At 41.0% G+C, this 18,700-nt stretch overlaps 1 protein-coding gene across 2 annotated transcripts in view; it reads left to right on the top strand.

Moving 5' to 3' along the window:
* The window catches only part of TLN2 (talin 2), a 349,917-nt gene extending 332,400 nt beyond the window's left edge, over positions 1-17,517 (top strand). For both annotated transcript variants that reach the window (XM_084641187.1, XM_084641186.1), the window contains 5 exons: positions 1,348-1,473; positions 5,051-5,113; positions 5,195-5,377; positions 9,662-9,787; positions 12,289-17,517. In XM_084641187.1, coding sequence (XP_084497313.1) covers positions 1,348-1,473; positions 5,051-5,113; positions 5,195-5,377; positions 9,662-9,787; positions 12,289-12,417 — 627 coding nt within the window. In that variant the 3' untranslated portion in view covers positions 12,418-17,517. The remainder of the gene's footprint in view (positions 1-1,347; positions 1,474-5,050; positions 5,114-5,194; positions 5,378-9,661; positions 9,788-12,288) is intronic.
* Positions 17,518-18,700: the final 1,183 nt, after the last annotated feature.

The raw sequence follows: 18,700 nt of genomic DNA, 5'->3' as shown, positions 1-18,700 counted from the left end.
ACATTATGCATTTTATCTCAAAACACTGCTTAGTCTCAGTTAGAAGAGTTTGTGGTTGTGGTATGAGAAAGCTGTACTTGCGTGAATTGTGGGAAAAGACCCATCTCTCTTAAGGAGTCCTGTTAGGGAATGCATCATATTTATGCCCTAATGCCTCGCTGATCTTTCTGCTTTTGGTGCCATTTAATATATCATTTGTTCATGGTCACAGTCAAAGTAAAAATCAAAGCAAACCAACAAATAACACACGCACACTTATAACCATGCTTGTAATTGTTCTGAAAGTAATAAACATACCTAAGCTAGGAGTAGATGGGGGAGGTTGACACATGGGCAAAGCAGCTTCTCCATATTAACCTGCCCAGGCTATTGCAGCCACATTACATGCAACAGACACACTCCATCCTTGCTGGCAGCATAGACACAACACAGGAGGAGATAGATATAACGTTCCTGTGCAGATTTAAATGACTTAAAGCTTTTTGTTTGTTTTACTTTATTCATGTTAAGCCCAGGTTTAGGAAACTGACATTTGCAGATCAATAGTTTCTTTCATCTCGTGAAAAATATTATTAGGAGCCGTTAATCTTCCTGTTCAGTACATGCTTGTTATAATGTTGGTTTAGGTGTTTGAATGGTTTCAAACAGACCCTCAACATGTTGTAACTCCAAGAGGACTGGACTGGACTGCTTTGCAGTACTTGCTTTCAGTGAAGTGATGCAGCTTACAAAAAGCAATTTAATTAATGGGCTTACTTGATAATTATGTTGTGCTTTTCATTACAGATGAACAAAGAAACATAATGATAACATTAGAGTTGTAGTTTATTTTAATGCTTTTATGCATTCTCTTTATTATATTTACTAAGTAACTATGTGCTTTGTTTAACAAACTCTAATAATCTCAGCAAACAAACCACGTTAGAATACTACGAAGATAATATTGCGTGGGAAAACAAGAATTCCATTTCAGACTACTACTTTACCTGTATTTTTTTAAAAGAGTTTTTAATGATTCTGGTGGAAACCAAAAACTCAGTGGCATGCACTGAAATATCTTGTGTGTGGTATTTAAATAAAATCTGTCACTTTAAATTTTGCACAAGGTTGGCCACAAGGGGAACATTACTTTCAAGTTAATATTTATGTTTGTATCCAATAGTTAATACTGTTGTCTCTTAATTTAGGCCCCAGGAAAGTGCTTTGTAGAATGCAAATAAGCCATTGTAGATTCTTTTGTCTCTGTGTAGAGCTGGATTACAGAATCCAAAGAAAATATGTCCTGGAAACTGAAGAGAAACCATTCTGTTCTGAATTGTGTGTGACAGTGTTCTGTTTTGGTTATAGCAAGCCGATGAGACTCTGGATTTTGAAGAACAGATCCTGGAAGCAGCTAAATCCATTGCAGCTGCTACCAGTGCCCTAGTCAAGTCAGCGTCGGCAGCCCAGAGAGAGCTGGTGGCACAGGGAAAGGTGGGTGAACAGGACATTCAACACAGCGGAATTATTTTAAATTATAAAGCATGTCGCTTCTTAATTTTTCTATGTATGGAAGGCACTCTGGATTGACTAATAAAAATGTAAATCTATCGGATTGCATGCCCTGGCCGGGGTTGGTTGAAAAGTCTGTTTAAACATAGCAAATGTAATTAGATATTTGGCTTTCAAATGTCTCAGCTGTTTCTTGTTCATGAAGGGCAATGATCCATGCTCATGATGTATGGTCCCATAGTACGTTTTGGGATTTAAAAAGAAACGGAGTAGTAAATAATAACATTCTGGTCCAGATTAGCAGAGGCATCACTAATTGTGCCTTCAGTGTGTTGAATGATTCAGTTAGGGCCCCTGTATGAACACAAATTAGGCAAGTGCAAATGGATGCACTTACAGCTATTGCTAGGACAACTAAAGTGCTTACAAAATGGCTCTACGTCCATTTGCCTTGTTAGCATTGAGTGCTTTTTATTCCATTTCACTTCCATTTCTTCTTCTTCTGTCTTATTCAGCTGGGCTTCCTAGGGAACTTGTGTTTGGTTCCACCGTGATCACAAAGCAGTTGTTCTGGAACTGTCATGTTGTAACTGTTCGAAAAGATCTCCTATAGAACTTATTTAAAATGCTTATTATTATTGAAAACTGGCAGCAAGAATAGTCAAGCAAATGAGAATTTAGACCCCTGCCTTATTGCTCCACTTACCCCTGGTCTACACTGGGGTGGTGGGGAGGGGGAGATCAACCTAGGATACGCAACTTCAGCTACGAGAATAGCGTAGCTGAAGTCGACGTATCTTAGGTCGATTTACCTCGCGTCCTCACGGCTCCGGGTCAACTGCTGCCGCTCCCCCGTCGACTCCACTTCCGCCTCTCACCGCAGTAGAGTACAGGAGACAACGGTAGAGCAATTGGGGATCGATTTATTGTGTCTACACTAGACGCGATAAATCGATCCCCGATAGATCGATCACTACCACTGATCAGGCGGGTAGTGTAGACGTACCCTTAGATTATTGCATTGTTTGCCTTTGTGACAGAACTTGTTCAAATTTAGTTACATTACGATGTAGAGCATCCTTTGCTTTACCCACCACCCCGGAAGAGAAAGAGAATAAATATATCCTGGTATAAGTCCTAAATATCTGTCAATTTAGACTTCTTGTCAGAGGGAACAGTTACATCTTTCTCCTCATGTCTTTTTGAGATGGAAGCAAGCAGTACTTGTGCCTTGTTCCAGCAAAGCTCAGAGAAATTGCTAAAAACACTTTCATTCCTTCACTCCAGGAAAACCATAGCTTGTCATTCTGATGTGAGCACATTAGTCAAATGTAGTGCCATATTAGCAAACCTGTTCTTCCAGCTTTGATGGAAGACTTCTTAGTCCCGGCTCTCCCATGCTAACACACTAATTCTTTAAGACTAAGAATTTTCAGTCAGTGCCTTTTATCAACAGTGGGTTGCCTGCTGGTATGAGCACTGCCTTCTCCAGCTCAACTAATCCAGCAAGTAGTGCGGTGCCACTTAAGGGCAGAGCCGAACCTAAACTCTCGCTCTGAACACCCACATACTTTGGAAGAGCTTCAGGAAGGATCCAAACTTTGCTGCTCAGTCTCAACTGGAGTCAACTTGGAGTGGTTTAAAACAGATCCTTTCATTAGGCAGAGAACCATTCACAAGTAAATGAACAATAATAAAGATTCCTCTGAGATAATGAATTCAAGACACACACCTGGTACCTGTTTCCTAATTATCAATCTTCAGTTAATTGGTACCGTGGGTGTCTTCCAATTCCTGTCTACAGCAGACACTTGCTAGCCAGATTTACAGCATAATGGCCTTTGAAATGAGCAGACAGAATGCTTCCCATATCTCCCCTGTCTGCACATAGAGGATGCAGTCTGATATCATTTCCTTAAGCAGTACAGCATACTTTCCACCCTTTTACACGTGTCAGAAGAGATGGCTTATGCCTGGTGAGAGGGCCATGGTTCAATCTACTACCCGCCTATCACCTCAATGACAAGCAGCAAATAGCTCCCTTGGTAACAGCTAACAGGCCATTCCCCTCACTGGCTGTGTGGGGGAAGAGAAGAAGGTAACAGGGAGTTCCTACCCCTTCATTCAACCATGTGGACCAGACACAATATTGTCCTATATAAATTCCCAGCAGCAGTCAGTCAAGGCTGTAAAAATGTTTGGCAGGAAAAGTCAATGAAATGTTTCAGCAAAAAGGTTTGTTAAACTTCCTTCTTTCCAGTTTGTTCTGCCTTCTCATATGAAATTGTTGTAGTGGCATTAGTTTGACATTAAGCAGCTATTTCAGGTTTTGGAATAAAGGTAATGTTTTATGAAGTCAGATCTGATCTACTTTACTTTTTCTTGTTCCCCAGGCACTAGTGTCCAGACTGGTAGATCTCTGCTGAACTTTAGATGCTTTTGCTAGGGAAGGTGATGCAAGAAAACTTTGAAACCTGAAAAACCCATAGGTCTCAAGCATTTTATTGTAAAACTGAATTTTTCTCTTACAGCAACATTATTAATGTTTTGCTATTACCCTAAAAAACCCCACTCGGGATGTTCCAGCTGTATCAAAAGTCTTGCAAATTTTTGTGTTTTTCTTTAACCCCCACCTCGGAAGTCAGGCAATTATATGAGAATTTTGGCTTTCATTTTTTAAAGAAATTCAACAATTTTGCAACCTTCATGGTTGAGGAGAAAAGCTGGAAAATGTAAACCCTAACAGCTCAAAAACCAGAATACAATTGAAAAGACACCAAACTTTTTTTTTCTTTAATCTCACAATTTTGGGGGGCCCTGACTCATTATTTCTGAATACATGGGGTTGGGAATACTGGGATCAGAAGACAATAGTACTAAGTGCTGTATGAACACATAGAAAAAGGTATTTGCTACCTTGACTTGGTAATCAAACATCAGGCAGGAGTGTGGGAATTCGAAGGAACTTTGTTTTTCTATGCAGTGGCAGCTTGAACATACTGAAGAAATATAGCATAACTCTACTGTTCAGTAGCCTTGAACAATGGCGTGAATGTCAGGAATGAGCGTTATAGACAGGAACAAATCCTTTCAACTTACTAGAATTTCCCAGCCTCTTCTGGCAAGCCTTGACCAGGCAAATCCTCAGCTGTACCCTTTATTGGTTTCTCTAAACTTACAGCAAGACTGGAGCAGCTCAAGTAACAATGTAGGTTAAAGTGTCCCTGAATGAACAAGAGACAGGTAATGGCAGGGATCAACAGCCATAAAAGGCACATTTTTATGGTGGGAGCAGGAGCACCTAGAGTCCTAGTCAGAAAGCCTTGGCTAGTACAGAGATACATGCCAGAGTCTGGGAACCACTGACTTATATTAGCATAGGAATGTAAGTCAGAAATTTTCTTCTGTCATCATTAGATAGTGTGCACTGAGATGAATTGGGGGAAAGGGGGAGGTGTACATAAAGTTTCCTTTTCAGATGGTTATGGTCTTTGAATGCAAATCAAGGCAATTGCATTTTATATTTCACTCTAAGCAAGTGTCTGAACGGTTCTTCCAGGTTGGAGCTATCCTTGCAAATGCAGTGGATGATGGACAGTGGTCTCAGGGACTTATTTCCGCTGTGAGTAATTTCAATTTTTTCTTTCTCTTGAAAGTCTCTGAGAAACAAGAATGCTGAGTAACTTTAGTTATTGACTCCTAGGCCCGAATGGTGGCAGCTGCAACCAGCAATCTCTGTGAGGCAGCTAATGCCTCGGTACAAGGTCATGCTAGCGAGGAGAAACTCATCTCATCTGCCAAACAAGTTGCGGCTTCTACAGCACAGTTACTTGTGGCTTGCAAAGTGAAGGCTGATCAAGACTCTGAGGCCATGAGAAGATTACAGGTAACAGCGTTCATAAACAATGTAAAAATCCATCTCAGAGCTATGTAACAGTCACCGTCATGCCTTTTCAACAAATCCAGAATTCAGCCAATAGCTTCAGGAAATTGCCTGAACCAAATCATGGCTGGGTTTTATCTTCTCCGGTAGTGAAATACGTTGTGTTAAGTTCAAGGCTGCCATGCTGCATGTTGCCATTGTTAATCAGCATCTGGAGTTCATTCTGTGATCATTGTAGCCATTACCTTCGAGATGGTTGAACTTTTAGAAAGATAGAAATGTGAAGTAATCTGTACCTCGCACCAGCTGAGGGAGAATATAGTGATCAGAGGGAACTCTACTAATGCTAACGGTCTCAGAATCAAAAACAGAGTGAGTGCCACCCTGCCTGTTAGTAATGCATCCAAAATGAAACTGCTGTTAGAAAACATTGTACTTGTTGAAGTCAGAAGTAACACTTCAGTTTACTATAACTGAAAGATATTGGGGGAAATGATCTTTTCAGTGTGTTTACTGGGTGTTCCTTGACATCGCTTTGCGTCTAGTTGGCTTTTCTGTTTTCAGTGTATGTTCAGTTGCAAACACTCATGCACGTGCTTACCAGATTTCTGAGAGACTACGTAAACTAAGTACATCACTAAGGCCGTAGCTACACTACAAACTTTGGTTGACACACATTACGTTGGCATCAAGCCACTGCAATGAGTATTTCACTTGTCCATGTGTATACTTGGCTCTTTGCACCAGTTCTGGGCATACTCACCAGGAGTGCTTGTGCCAATGCACAGCACCAAGCACCTTGGGTAGGAATTCCACTGTATAACCTGGCACCACCCAGCACACTGTCTTTTGGGAGGTTTTGACGATACTTGGTGGGACAGAATCAAGTCGTACAGGGTTACTGGGAGCAAGGGGTCAACTTCCAAGCATGCAACTGTCTCATTCCATAACGTCATCTATATCCTATAATTTTCACACCTCTTAAATGTCCCGCAAGCCTGTGCAGCTCTCCTGGCCGTCTGCCATCTCTGACGGAAGCATGGAGCCTGCGCAGCTCTTCGCTGTTGCAGTAAGTGTTGCAAGCTCAGGACACGTGAACCTCTGGTATTTGCAAAGCCGTAAGAAGAACCAAATCAGCATGGAACATGACAGGTTCTTGGAGGACAGATTGTTGTGGGATGTAGTGAGACCCCATTTCAGGGTGGTTGGTGGTGGTCATGGAACTGCTGCAGAAGGGGGAGCGCCACTGCGGGGCCCTAGAAACGATTAGCAACTGGTGGGATCACATCATAATGCAGGCTTGGGATGACGAGCAGTGGCTGCAAAGCTTCCAGATGCAGAAGGCCATGTTCCTGGGTCTGTGTGCCGAGCACGCCCCAGCCCTCCAGTGCATTGATACCAGAATAAGAGCTTCACTGACAGTGGAGAAGCGAGTGGTGATCGCACGATGGAAACTTGAAATGCCAGATTGCTGCTGGTCAGTGGGAAATCATTTTGAAGTTGGAAAATCCACTGTGAGGGGCATTGTCATGCAAGTGTTCAGGGTCATTAATTGTCATGAATACTGCCATGTGGATCTAACAGACAGCAACAGAGGAGAGAACATTTTAAAATAAGAACATTGTTGTAAGACCACAAACATTGACAGAGAAACAACAGATTCTGGATTAGGAGCAGAACTGGCCATTCATTTTTTGTAAAAACTGATTCGAGTTCATGTAGAGTGTCTCTTTTGGAGCAGAGTTTATCTGAAAGGTGGCTGTGTTAATACCGTACTCTGGGTATTAAGCTTGTTGTCTCAAGGATTTACAATTGCAATGTGCTTAGTTTAGAAATGACTGCAGCTTTTACTGTATGCAGTGGTGTGGTAACTGTGTCAGTCCCAGCATATTAGAAAGACAAGGCAGGGAGGTAATGTCTTTTATTGGACCAACTTCTGTTGGTGAGAGAGAGAGAAGCTTTTGAGCTTACACAGAGCTCTTCTTCCAATCTGGGAAACTTATTCAGAGTCGCAGCTAAATACAAGGTGGAACAGATTGTTTAGCACAAGTAGTTAACACCCATTTCAAGGGACCGTTCAGTATGAACTTGGATTTTACTGCAGCTTTTACTGACTTCTAGCCATGTAGTCTCAGTCTGTGTTCTAACAGCTGGGTTCTGGTTCTAAGTTTTGTGGGAATAAAAACCAATACACTTATTTGTTACTAAAATCAGCAATTATGACTGAGTACAGATATCTGAGCAAGAGGAGTCTATTTTCAGTCATTTTTCAAAATAGAACTGTGATTTTAATTATGGTCAAACCTAGAGGCAAATTTAGGGTTCTGTGGTGGTTTAAATAGAAAACAATGGTTTTGTAATATTATCCCTGGCAGGAGGCAGGTAAAACAGAGGTAGTTTTGGCAGTTGATGAGGGACACCTGTTGGATGGGTTTGTCACACTAGTGGTCATATGTTAGTAACTGGAGAACCGTTCTCTTTCTAATGTGTCCACACATTAGTATCTGAGTGTCAAGATGGGGCTGGAGGAACTCTAAATGCAGAATAATGGCGAAAAAAGGGGACCGAACGCTAGTATTATGTTCTTCCTGCCCATCCAGGAAGATCAGGACATTGGGTTACCCTAAGCAAATTTTATTAAATGGACATAGAATACAGTTAAGTGCGAGGCTCAAGGAGGCAGGCCCAAGAGCTATGGAAAGGTGTTTCTTTTTAAGTATTCAGACACAGGCTTTGAATAGTTTCTCCACCAAGCTGTGGAGGAGGTTTGAAGGTGGGAACAGCACTTTCCACTTGGAAGTAATGCCCTTTACTGTAGCAGAACTGTTGGGTTTGTGCACATCACATATTTTGTGTTGGTGCGTTTGGCAAGCACCTGGGTTCCTCTGCTGGTTCTGCCAATAGCATCCATGTTTCCATGGAGCCTTCATCAATAGGGTGGATATGGGAGTTGGAATGTCCTGGTTTCCTCTTTGACACTCACACAGACAGACAAGCTTGTGGAGAAGTTGTTTAACCTACCTTCCATGTGAACGCTGTTTTGGAAGGAGCTGTAGTTGGAGTCTGGGGAAATGAAAATGCATGTGAATCATCTAATTCTTCTTTGAATGATTGTACACATGAATTCCTCTCTTGATGCACATGTGCCCCGTGCATGCTAGATTGGATTATTTTTGGCTAGCAGTGTCCGTTGGAGCCACGCGTGCACCCAAGATGAGGGCATACCGTCTGAAGCAGGTCCAACAGTCCCTCCATTCCTTCTTATCACCCTGGGCAGCAAGATGGAACCCCTGCAGTGACTGTCTGATTCTCTGCACGCTGTGCTAGCATTAGTGTGCATTAGTTATTGGTATTATTAATTAGTAGCTAGTGTCTTTATGCCAGTTGGCACAAACAAAAAAACCTGCTTTAGTCAGATATTTAGTGTACAGCCAGACCCTCAACCATGTACAGGGGCTCTACCAATATGGCAAAATTGAAATCCCCAGGGTTCAAAACCTGCCCCTCATGGGAGGCTTCAGTGCCACTTAACAATAGGTACTCCAGGTGCAACTCTTGTTTCGGAGAGGGAAACATTCCTGAGTAGTGATCCATATGTTGCTCCTTGCCTAAGCTGACTCAGAAAGCTAGAGAGGCCCTTGGCCCCCCTAAAATTGTTCCCATGGGGCACTCAATGCAAGCCTCCGTGAAGGCTGAAAGGAAGGCTGTGGCTAGACCTCCATCTTCTGGTCACTCCCTCTCCGTGAGCTCCCCAGCAAGTTGAGATTCCACCCCGAGCTCTCTCGCTACCTTGACCAAGAGGCCCCAGTCATCTGCCTCCATCCTGCCATCGATGTTCTCAGAGGGTTAGGAAGAAGTACCACTCCAGAGACAAGATGAGCCATAGGCCACCATCTCCAGTGCCTGCCAAGTCAAGTCATTAGGCACCAGGTGTTTGACTTGTCTGGGGCTCAGCATTGCGGTCTGGGTGGCACTTGACACCAGCCGTTGTAGCAAATGGTTGACTCCACATCCATGGAGGCATTCAGTGATACAACATTTTCATAAAATCAACTGCAATTCATAAGTTGTACATAGAGCCCCAAATTGGGTCAGAGACCTACAGAATTATCCAAGTTCATGTTCACCTTATAAGCACTGATGGTAAAAGCACGTTTGGTGAGGAAAACAAGTGTCCTGCCTCTGGAGTTCAGTGGAGCACACTCTCCTGCCCAGAAGGAGCCCACATTACATATACAGTGTGCGGTCATGTTTTTTGCTGCTAAATTCCTTTTATCTCCTCTCTAGGCTGCGGGGAATGCTGTTAAACGAGCATCTGACAATCTTGTCAGGGCAGCCCAGAAAGCAGCATTTAGGAAAGCGGATGACGACGATGTGGTGGTCAAAACCAAGTTTGTGGGCGGCATCGCTCAGGTTGGTGTGAACATCCAGAGCAACAGTAGGAAAAATTTGTGTCCCAAAAATATTGCCTTATGTAACACAGTAATAGATTCATGCAGTACTGTGTGAAACTTCATTGTAAATAACTTGCCTCAGTATATTTCTGTTATGGACAAATAGACAAATAATGCATACAGAGAATAGGCAATACTCTGTGTTTGTCTTACACAGTGTGTTAGATAGTTGTCATGGTAGTTGTTTCCACTGTATAATATCTTTATGTATCCCTCCCTGTTGTTGTTAAAGTGAAGATTTCCTGCTACTTATATTAATGGTTCTTTCCCGATGCTCCTAGACCTGCTTTAAATCTTCTGAAATCTCAATTACATGACCGTTTGTGTGCAGATAATCTTGTAATAAGGCTGTGGTGGGGAGAATTACTTTTACTTCATTATTATGGCTTTAACAAATACACAGGACTAAAATAACTTTAAAAACCTATTTCAATCAATTTCTAGAATTGCCACTTATTAAAAAATAATGAAAAGCTGCTTCTACAGTGGCTGCTATTAAAAATATGGGAACTTGCCATTCCTGAGTATTTTACAGCACAGTAATATCTCCTGTGTTACTCCTAGGTATAGGAAACTCTTGCAGGTACGTGGGACTGTGATTGTTCAGTTATTAATGTTGCTCAGTGTATTACATTATGAAGTGTTTGCAGGATAAGTTCAAGGTCAGTGTCCCCTTTGTTACTGTGGATCCAACAGACACCAAAAGAGGAGAAAAGATTTTAAAATAGGGAAAGGTACAATATGTTAGTAAATAGTAAAGTTAGTTAGTTAGTTAGTAAAATAGAAACAGCCCAGATTGATTTCTCCAACTCGCCTCATCCTGTTTCCACCTACCACTGTTTTACAGCTAGTTTATTCTGAGATGCGTCTGATTGGTGGGCCTGTATAGTGGTCCAATAGATGGTGGAATATGCTGACAGCCTCTTTTCCTGCACTCTGGGATCACTGAGGAGGAGGGATGGGAGCTAACAATGCATTTTAGTGGCTTGATCCTGCAAGGGACTGGGCATGCTGGCCTGGACTAGCAAAGCACTTAAGAACATAAGAACAACCATACTGGGTCAGGATACTGGGTAGATGGAACTTTGGACCTTCTTCCAACAGTGGTCAATGCCATGTGCTTCAGAGGGAATGAACAGGACAGGTAATCATCAAATGATCCATCCCCGTCACCCATTCCCAGCTTCTGACAAACATAGGCTAGGGGCACCATCCCTGCCCATCCTGGCTAATAGTCATTGATGGACCTATCCTCCATGAATTTATCCAGTTCTTTTTTGAATGCTGTTATACTTTTGGCCATCACAACATCCTCTGGCAAAGAAGTCCACAGGTTGACTGTGTGTTATGTGAAGAAATACTTCCTTTTGTTTTTTTTTAACCTGCTGCCTATTAATTTAATGTAGTGCCCTTTAGTTCTTGTGTTATGAGAAGGAGTAAATAACACTTCCTTATTTACTTTCTCCACATCTGTCATGATTTTATAGCACTCTTATCATATCCCCCTCCTTAGTTGTCTCTTTTCCAAGCTAAAAAGTCTTATTAATCTCTCTCCTCATATAGAAGCTGTTCCATACCCTTAATCATTTTTGTTGCCCTTTTCTGTACCTTTTGCAATTCCAATATATTTTTTTTAGATGGAGTGACCACATCTGCACGCAGTATTCAAGATGTGGGTGTACCATGGATTTATATAGAGGCAATAGGATATTTTCTGTCTTATTATCTATCCCTTTCCTAATGATACCCAACATTCTGTTTGCTTTTTTGACTGCCGCTGCACACTGAGTGGATGTTTTCAGAGAACTATCCACACTGACTCCAAGATCTCTTTCATGAGTGGTAACAGCTAATTTAGACCCCATCATTTTATATGTGCTTTACTTTGTGTCTGTCAGCATTGAATTTCATCTGCCATTTTGTTGCCCAGTCACCCAGTTTTGTGAGATCCCTTTGTAACTCTTTGCAGTCTGCTTTGGACTTAACTATCTTGAGTAGTTTTGTATCATCTGCAAACTTTGCCACTTCACTGTTTACCCCTTTTTCTAAATCATTTATGAATATGTTGAAAAGCACTGGTCCCAGTACAGACCTCTGGGGACACCACTATTTACTTCTCTCCATTCTGAAAACTAACCATTTATTCCTACCCTTTGTTTTCTATCTTTTAACCAATTACTGATCCATGAGAGGACCGTCCCTCTTATCCCATGACAGCTTACTTTGCTTAAGCACTTCAGCTCACAAGTCCTGTTGAAATCAATGGGATTCTTCACATGCTTAAATGCTTTCCTGGATTGGGGACAGTGTGTTCAGCGCTCTGCAGGAATACACCTTAGAACTGTTGTGCACTGATCACGAATCCCCTTGTGAAAGGGACAAAGATCCTCGCCTTTTTTTTTTTTTTCTCCCTCTTTAATCTTCTTCTCCATTATCACAGTCCTTTCTCTTTTTCTCTAGATCATTGCGGCCCAGGAGGAAATGCTGAAGAAGGAAAGAGAGCTGGAAGAGGCAAGGAAAAAACTGGCTCAGATCCGCCAGCAGCAGTATAAATTTCTCCCCACAGAACTGAGAGAAGATGAGGGCTAAACTGCTGAGATGGTTTTTTTTTAATGAAATGAGCTCAAGGGGGACAGTGCAGAGAGAACTAACCTGACAGCATTCTGATATGCAAGCACTTACCTAAACAAATTGCCTGTAATAGCTTTAGGTGAGCAGAGGGCAATAAACATTTGTTCTTTCTCATCTGTTCAGCTAAGGTGCGTGCTCATCAAACAGATGGTACAGTGTTAAGTCCACCATTCCTGTTCCTTCCTTCCCTGACTCACTGTATCTCAGGAGAGAATGCCTCACTTTTTCCAGAAGGTTATAAAATCAGTATTACGTCATTACCTTAAGCTTGATCTATTTATTGTTCCTTGACCTGTTGTAAGACTTTGTTAATATTAATAGGAAAACCGTTTATCATAGCTATCTATCACTATGGAACCAGTGGATTTTTTTTCCTCCAACAAGAAGACCAAGATTGAGGTGAATATTTATTTGAGAGGAAAAGACACCTGAGCGTGGGTTCTAGAGATTTTGTCCTCTTTCAGTGAAGCTGGTTCACCCCAGGATTGGAGGGATCTTCTTTGTACCTGTTTGCACTAGTTTTATTAGTTCCTGTACCAGCTTCTACTTGTACAGTATTTAGATTCACAGTTCCCAGGCCTGCAAAACATGGTAGTATCCATTCTTTTCATTGTTCAAATAAACCAAGAAATGGAAATCTTGTCACGGTCTTAGTACCAGGTTATGAAGGAAAATGTTTTTCAATTATATACCTCTCAATATGCGACTACTTTTACAATAGGAAACATCCACAAAATTTCAATTAACATTGGACTGAATAGTTCCTTTCGAAGTATCTTACCTGGCTCAAACTGTGGGATTTCTGCTAGAATGTATGCTAGCTGAAGTAGAGACATTCTTAGTACTTCAAAAGACTACCAGAACTCTTGCTATTCTCATAAGGATTTTATTTCTAATTGTTTTGTTTTGAAATGTAGATGGGTTGTTTTTTGTGTGTGTTTGGTTTTTTTGAAGAAACTTATAGCTGTTTTAGAAAGGGCCCTTTTCCGAAATATAAAAGAACATCGGCAAGTCTGAAGTATGGACGCTTGGAAGTTGATATTTTCCTAATTTGCATTGATCAAAATACCCTCTCTAAGGAACTACATTGCGGAGAAAGGATAGAAGAAATTGTACTTATGTCTTGAGTTTCAAAAGGTACTGTAATTTTCTCAATCTCTGATGTGGCATAAACCCACAGTGTGGACTACAGATATAACATGACACGTTTCCGAGATGGGTAGAGTCAATGGTGCATTTTATAATGTCTGATTAAAAACAATGCAGAAACCAGAACTAGCAAAAGCCACCTATTAGACCAGCTACAGAAACAAGGTCTTTCTTAACCGTGGTTCTCCAGCATATGCCCATCCCTGCACACGCCCTCTGAGCAAATAATGTCAAGTCCATTTGGGTCAAAGAATGTTGTTGCTCCACTTCTTCTGAAAGCCATGCTGCCATTTTAGATACCTACCACTACTTCCAACTGAGTCAGTTGTGTTAGATACCTACCCACTTAATTGCCCTTGTTGCAGAAGTACTTGTCACGTAGACTCAGAAGTAACCCTCTTGTGTTAGGTTACCAATTTAGATATTGATAACTTCTCATTTAAGTTACTTGCATGTATTATACCTATCGGAAATTTTGTCACACTAGTATAAATATATCACAAAAATCCATAGAAAATAAATATTAAAATGTACAAATTTTTTTAGTGTCTCTTCTCTGATGCTGAAGTATTTCAGACTCAGCGGAATTGTGGATTCTCAGTAAATGATGAGAGAGCAGTTGGCAAGCCCTGAGCAGAATCCTTTTGATAGGAGCAAATATGGATTTGCATAAGTGTGTCCAAAATGAGCCTCTGCCCTGACTGCGTAGACCAGGTAAAATGAGACTGAAAGCAGTATGTAGCCTCTCTGTACGCAACTGCCACCAGAGAGAGATTCCAGTCTAGGCTTTACAACCCCCGCAGTAGCTGTATTGGTTAGATTCTCACCATGAGTTTGTGCAGTGAGTCCAGTGAGCAGTGGCACAAAACATCTCTATAAAAAATTATTTAGAAAAAACAAATCCTTCATTTAAGATTTTTAAGTAATCTGGAAGGCTGAAACACAGCTTGTTTTTGTAGGATCTAAATACACATGGTCTTAAACGAGCTTTCTGCTGCTTTTGCTTACTCAGTATATCAGGCTTTCAGTTTGTAGTGTTTTCTTTTGCTTACCTGGATAGTATCAACATTCCTGTCACTTCTTTAAAGATTTTGGGGCGGGGCGGGGGGTTGGGTCAATGTCTTGCAGATTTTTTCTGATACTACATATTGCTTTTATTTCACGTACTGTAATTTAAAGTACTCCAAGTAACGTGACGTTTTCACTAATGTACCAGTGCTTCATTGTGATCACTGTAGTACAATAACACAGCATTTTAATTATGCAGACAGTGCGAATGGTATTTCCCTGTTTTAGGAAAAGAATAAGCCAAAACCCCAGTAAAATTAAATTGTATACAGAAATTGTACTGCTAGGATTTTTTCAAGCTAATAGTAATTTTTATGTTCAAATCATCCTCTTGTCAAAGTTGCGAGGGAAGTTAATTTCAGTACTTATACTTGACGGATGTTGCTTCCTCAGGCAATTGCCCTGCTTGCAAGCCCTGGCTTTTATATGCAGAAAACCAGCTGTTGTGGCACAGATGGGCCATGGAGTTTTTATAGCATGTTGGGGGGCGGCTCAAAGAAAAAGGTTGAGAACCCCGACCTACACAGAAGGTTACTGGGCAGCAAGCCAAGGTGTGAACCTAGAGCACAATAGCTTGCGGCACAGTAACATCGCCTTTGGATACTGCTAGAGTGCACTCTGGGACATTCAAACATTATTGTACTGCAAGCTAGTGCACTGTAGATGCACGCTGGCTTGCCATTCAGTAACTTTCCATGTTGACAAACTTGGGATATCCAGCAGACTAGCTGCAGTGTTTTTCAGCTTGATTTTTGGATTTCTATCTGGGAGACCGCTAGATTCCACAAACTCATTTGAAGTCCATTTCACTTTCTTCTTATCTGTGGGACTTGTAGTAACACTGAAATCAAAGTTAGAACATCTGTGGTGATTGTAATTAATGCAGTGCAGTTATTTGGCATGGAGAGTTGCAACAGAAAATGTCAGGCAGGAATGAGGACTGGGTAGTAATTAGACCTATTTTCTTCCTTACCTATTCTTCTGGATTTTAAGTTTTGAAATAACAAACAAGTTATGTAGTATCTTGCCCATCTTCGTGATGTGGAACTGGCTTTAAGAAATGTCTGGAAATTAAAAGCAAAATGTCTCAAAGTTCTGAATGTACAAATATTCTAGGGAGGCTTTACACGAAGGTCCAAAAGATAAGTTGGAATTGGAGGGAACACTTTTATAGTTTGTCTAAACTTTTCTTTTTTATAGGCCAGCAACCGCAAAGTGAGGGATGGGGAAGAGTTTTTTAAAACCAAAAGTTGAAGACTGAGCTCTTGCTTTCTTTTGTCCAATTGCCTTTGATCTCCTGCATCTTCAGACTAGTTTCTATGACAGAATCTATCAGAATTACAGCATAAATGGTCTTTTAAATTTACCTAGGAAATAGAGGTTTTTCTAGCCTCACATTACTAAAAAACACTCAGACCAGGCCCCAGAACATGCTGATGACAAGGCCATCAAGGAATACATCTTATGTTTTGTGCCATGGCTAATCCATTCTTCTTTTGATCATTACTCCTGGAGCTTTTTGTGCCTTATTATGTATATTAAAAGCTCCTGCCCTATCTTATACTTAAAGTTGGGGAAAGTTAAACTTTATGTACTGTTGGTTTCTTTGAGCTTGTATAGAAATTTGGAAGATTTCAGTGGACTCGGCTCATCATCCCGAGTCGATATTAATCCTGGAACTCGCTTTTCTGTATTTGCAGTTATATAAAGAGAAATACACTGCTCAAAAGGGTGTGTGTTTGTTAGTGCCTGTTACCAGCAATTTTACGACATTGCTGGTAACACGACACAATTCCGATAGTCAACACTCCCATAGAACTTACATAGCATCTACAAAGTTAATACCTTTTTTTTTAGGTAATCTATGTTACCAGTCTGCTACTGATTACTGTAAGGTAACCATTTATGCTGGACTTACCATATTAACTAATGCTGCAGTGAAATCCGACCGGTTAGGTGCTAACGTTGTTGATACAATATTCTACATTAAGCAAAATCTCAAAAGAGATGAAGCTAGTGGACTGCTGAACTTCACTATACCTAGCAGAGATGTGGAATGGTAGCACGGTGGCTAGAGTAGATTTTTCTCTACCGTCCATCTTTAATACTAACCAGAGCAAGAATACAACTGGTAATAAATGGGGAAAAGCAGCATAGGAAAACTTTGCTACAATTTTTCTGAAACAGAGAAATTTAAGTGGATCTCTGTCTTTAAACAACAACAAAATCATTCTAAACTGGGCATGGGCCAACAGGATAACATGTCCTATCCACCTATAGCAGAGAGCTGACAAACTTTACCATGCATGTCTTAAAAGCCTAATACCTCCATGGCATAGTTCTGTTCTAACTTGCCTTGTAAGGCAACCAAGAATCTTTTAGTATAAAAATGACAAGGATGTAAACATGATACTTTTTCATGTCCTTTATTTCATTTTCATGTGGCAACATGGTATATGAAAGATAATTACTTTGCCTAGAGAGAATTCCTGTCCATCAATAGAGTAATATATTGAGTTGTAAGTAATTAGGGCTGTCTTTGTTGCTTTAAAAAATCAAACCACTATGGATTTTTTTCTTACTGAAATTTACTAACTTTATTAATATGATTGCAGCTGAAGAACCTTCTGAGTGAGACAGTTTTATAGTGGTATGTTTGCAAGTCGTGCTGGAGTTTGGGGTGTGAGCTCATGTTCTGTAGCTCAACTTTCTCCTAGAGCTTTAACCACAAAGAAAAGCATGAAGGGGGTTAGCCATGCTGTTACACTGTATGTATGCTGTTTATCTGGCCACAAAAAGTATTTTTTTGTATTCACCAAAAATAAACTTTTGAAGGAATGACCACCTTTCTTTTGCATGCTTGCGTGTTTGTGTAGCTTGACCTACTTCACATCCCTTCCCACGGATTTGGCATGGAAAGGTTCATATTGCCCTGAATCCAAGCTACGTGACATCCTTATCGGTTTGTGAAAGATGTGGGGGAAGGGAAGTAGCTATTTAAAGCTATGCTGGATCCACTCAGACACTAATGAGCCTTCAGCACCCTTTTGAAGGAAGCAAGTGTTATCTGTGTACAGCTGTGGTACACAACAGAATCATCTGCCAATAGTCAGAGCATGTTTGGGGGTCTTAATTTTTTGGTTCTTATCGATAATGCTGCTTCCATTTCACCCGGACTTTTCTAGGTCAAATTTTATATGGAAATGGTACCACCACATCCTGGATGCAACTCTGCATGCAAAGTGTGTAGCTGTAAACAGTGGAACTGTTTCTAGTAACGACTCTTCCTACGCTAAATGCAAGCTTGCTGTTTTCCTTGGCTGTGACCATCTTTACACTGGTGTCCTTGACATCAGTACTGAAGTTGTCATGGCTGCAGATACTAGCAGTAAGCTCTGGTTATCATGATGGTCTGTCACCACATGTGCCCATAGTACCAGTGCTAGTAGGTAATCTCTCTTCCTTCCCTGTTCGCTCCACTGAGGGAGAAGGGTTTAGGAAATGCATCTTTTAGCGGTTGGTCAGATCAGTGTTACATAGAGGGGTGGGAAGCACGGGCCATGCTGTAGGCAAACTTACTTTTAACATGTGTTTTAAAAAAATGACTCAAAAGTATCTTGGTGTTCACTGTCTCTTCCTGATAATCCCCGTTAAAACGGCTTTGATTTAAATGTAAAAAAAAGCACATTTCCAAATGCCAACCCTGCTAACTCAGCCTGGTCTTAGAGTCAAGAAAGGCTCATTCCTTAAGCTTCATCACCTGTAACTAAAGGTTCCGAAGGCTGTGAAACTGTGTCCTTAGTCATGCTTCTACTACTCTGTTGACTTAAATTTGTTTCATTACTTTTGTTTGCTTGCTTTTTCCTCCTCTTACTTCTTCACAGCTATGGGAGAGGGACAGAAGCAGCACCAGCCTCTTCTCAGCAGGGATCCTGAGGTGGGTTAGACAGATAAGTGGGGGGAGGGGCTACACTATACATCTTATAGGCACACATACTTATTAGTTTTTTCAACAATACGCACT

Source organism: Lepidochelys olivacea (genome assembly GCF_965140295.1).
Source record: "Lepidochelys olivacea isolate rLepOli2 genome assembly, chromosome: 10".
Lineage (NCBI taxonomy): Eukaryota > Metazoa > Chordata > Testudines > Cheloniidae > Lepidochelys > Lepidochelys olivacea.
This window is presented reverse-complemented; position numbering and strand designations above follow the sequence as displayed.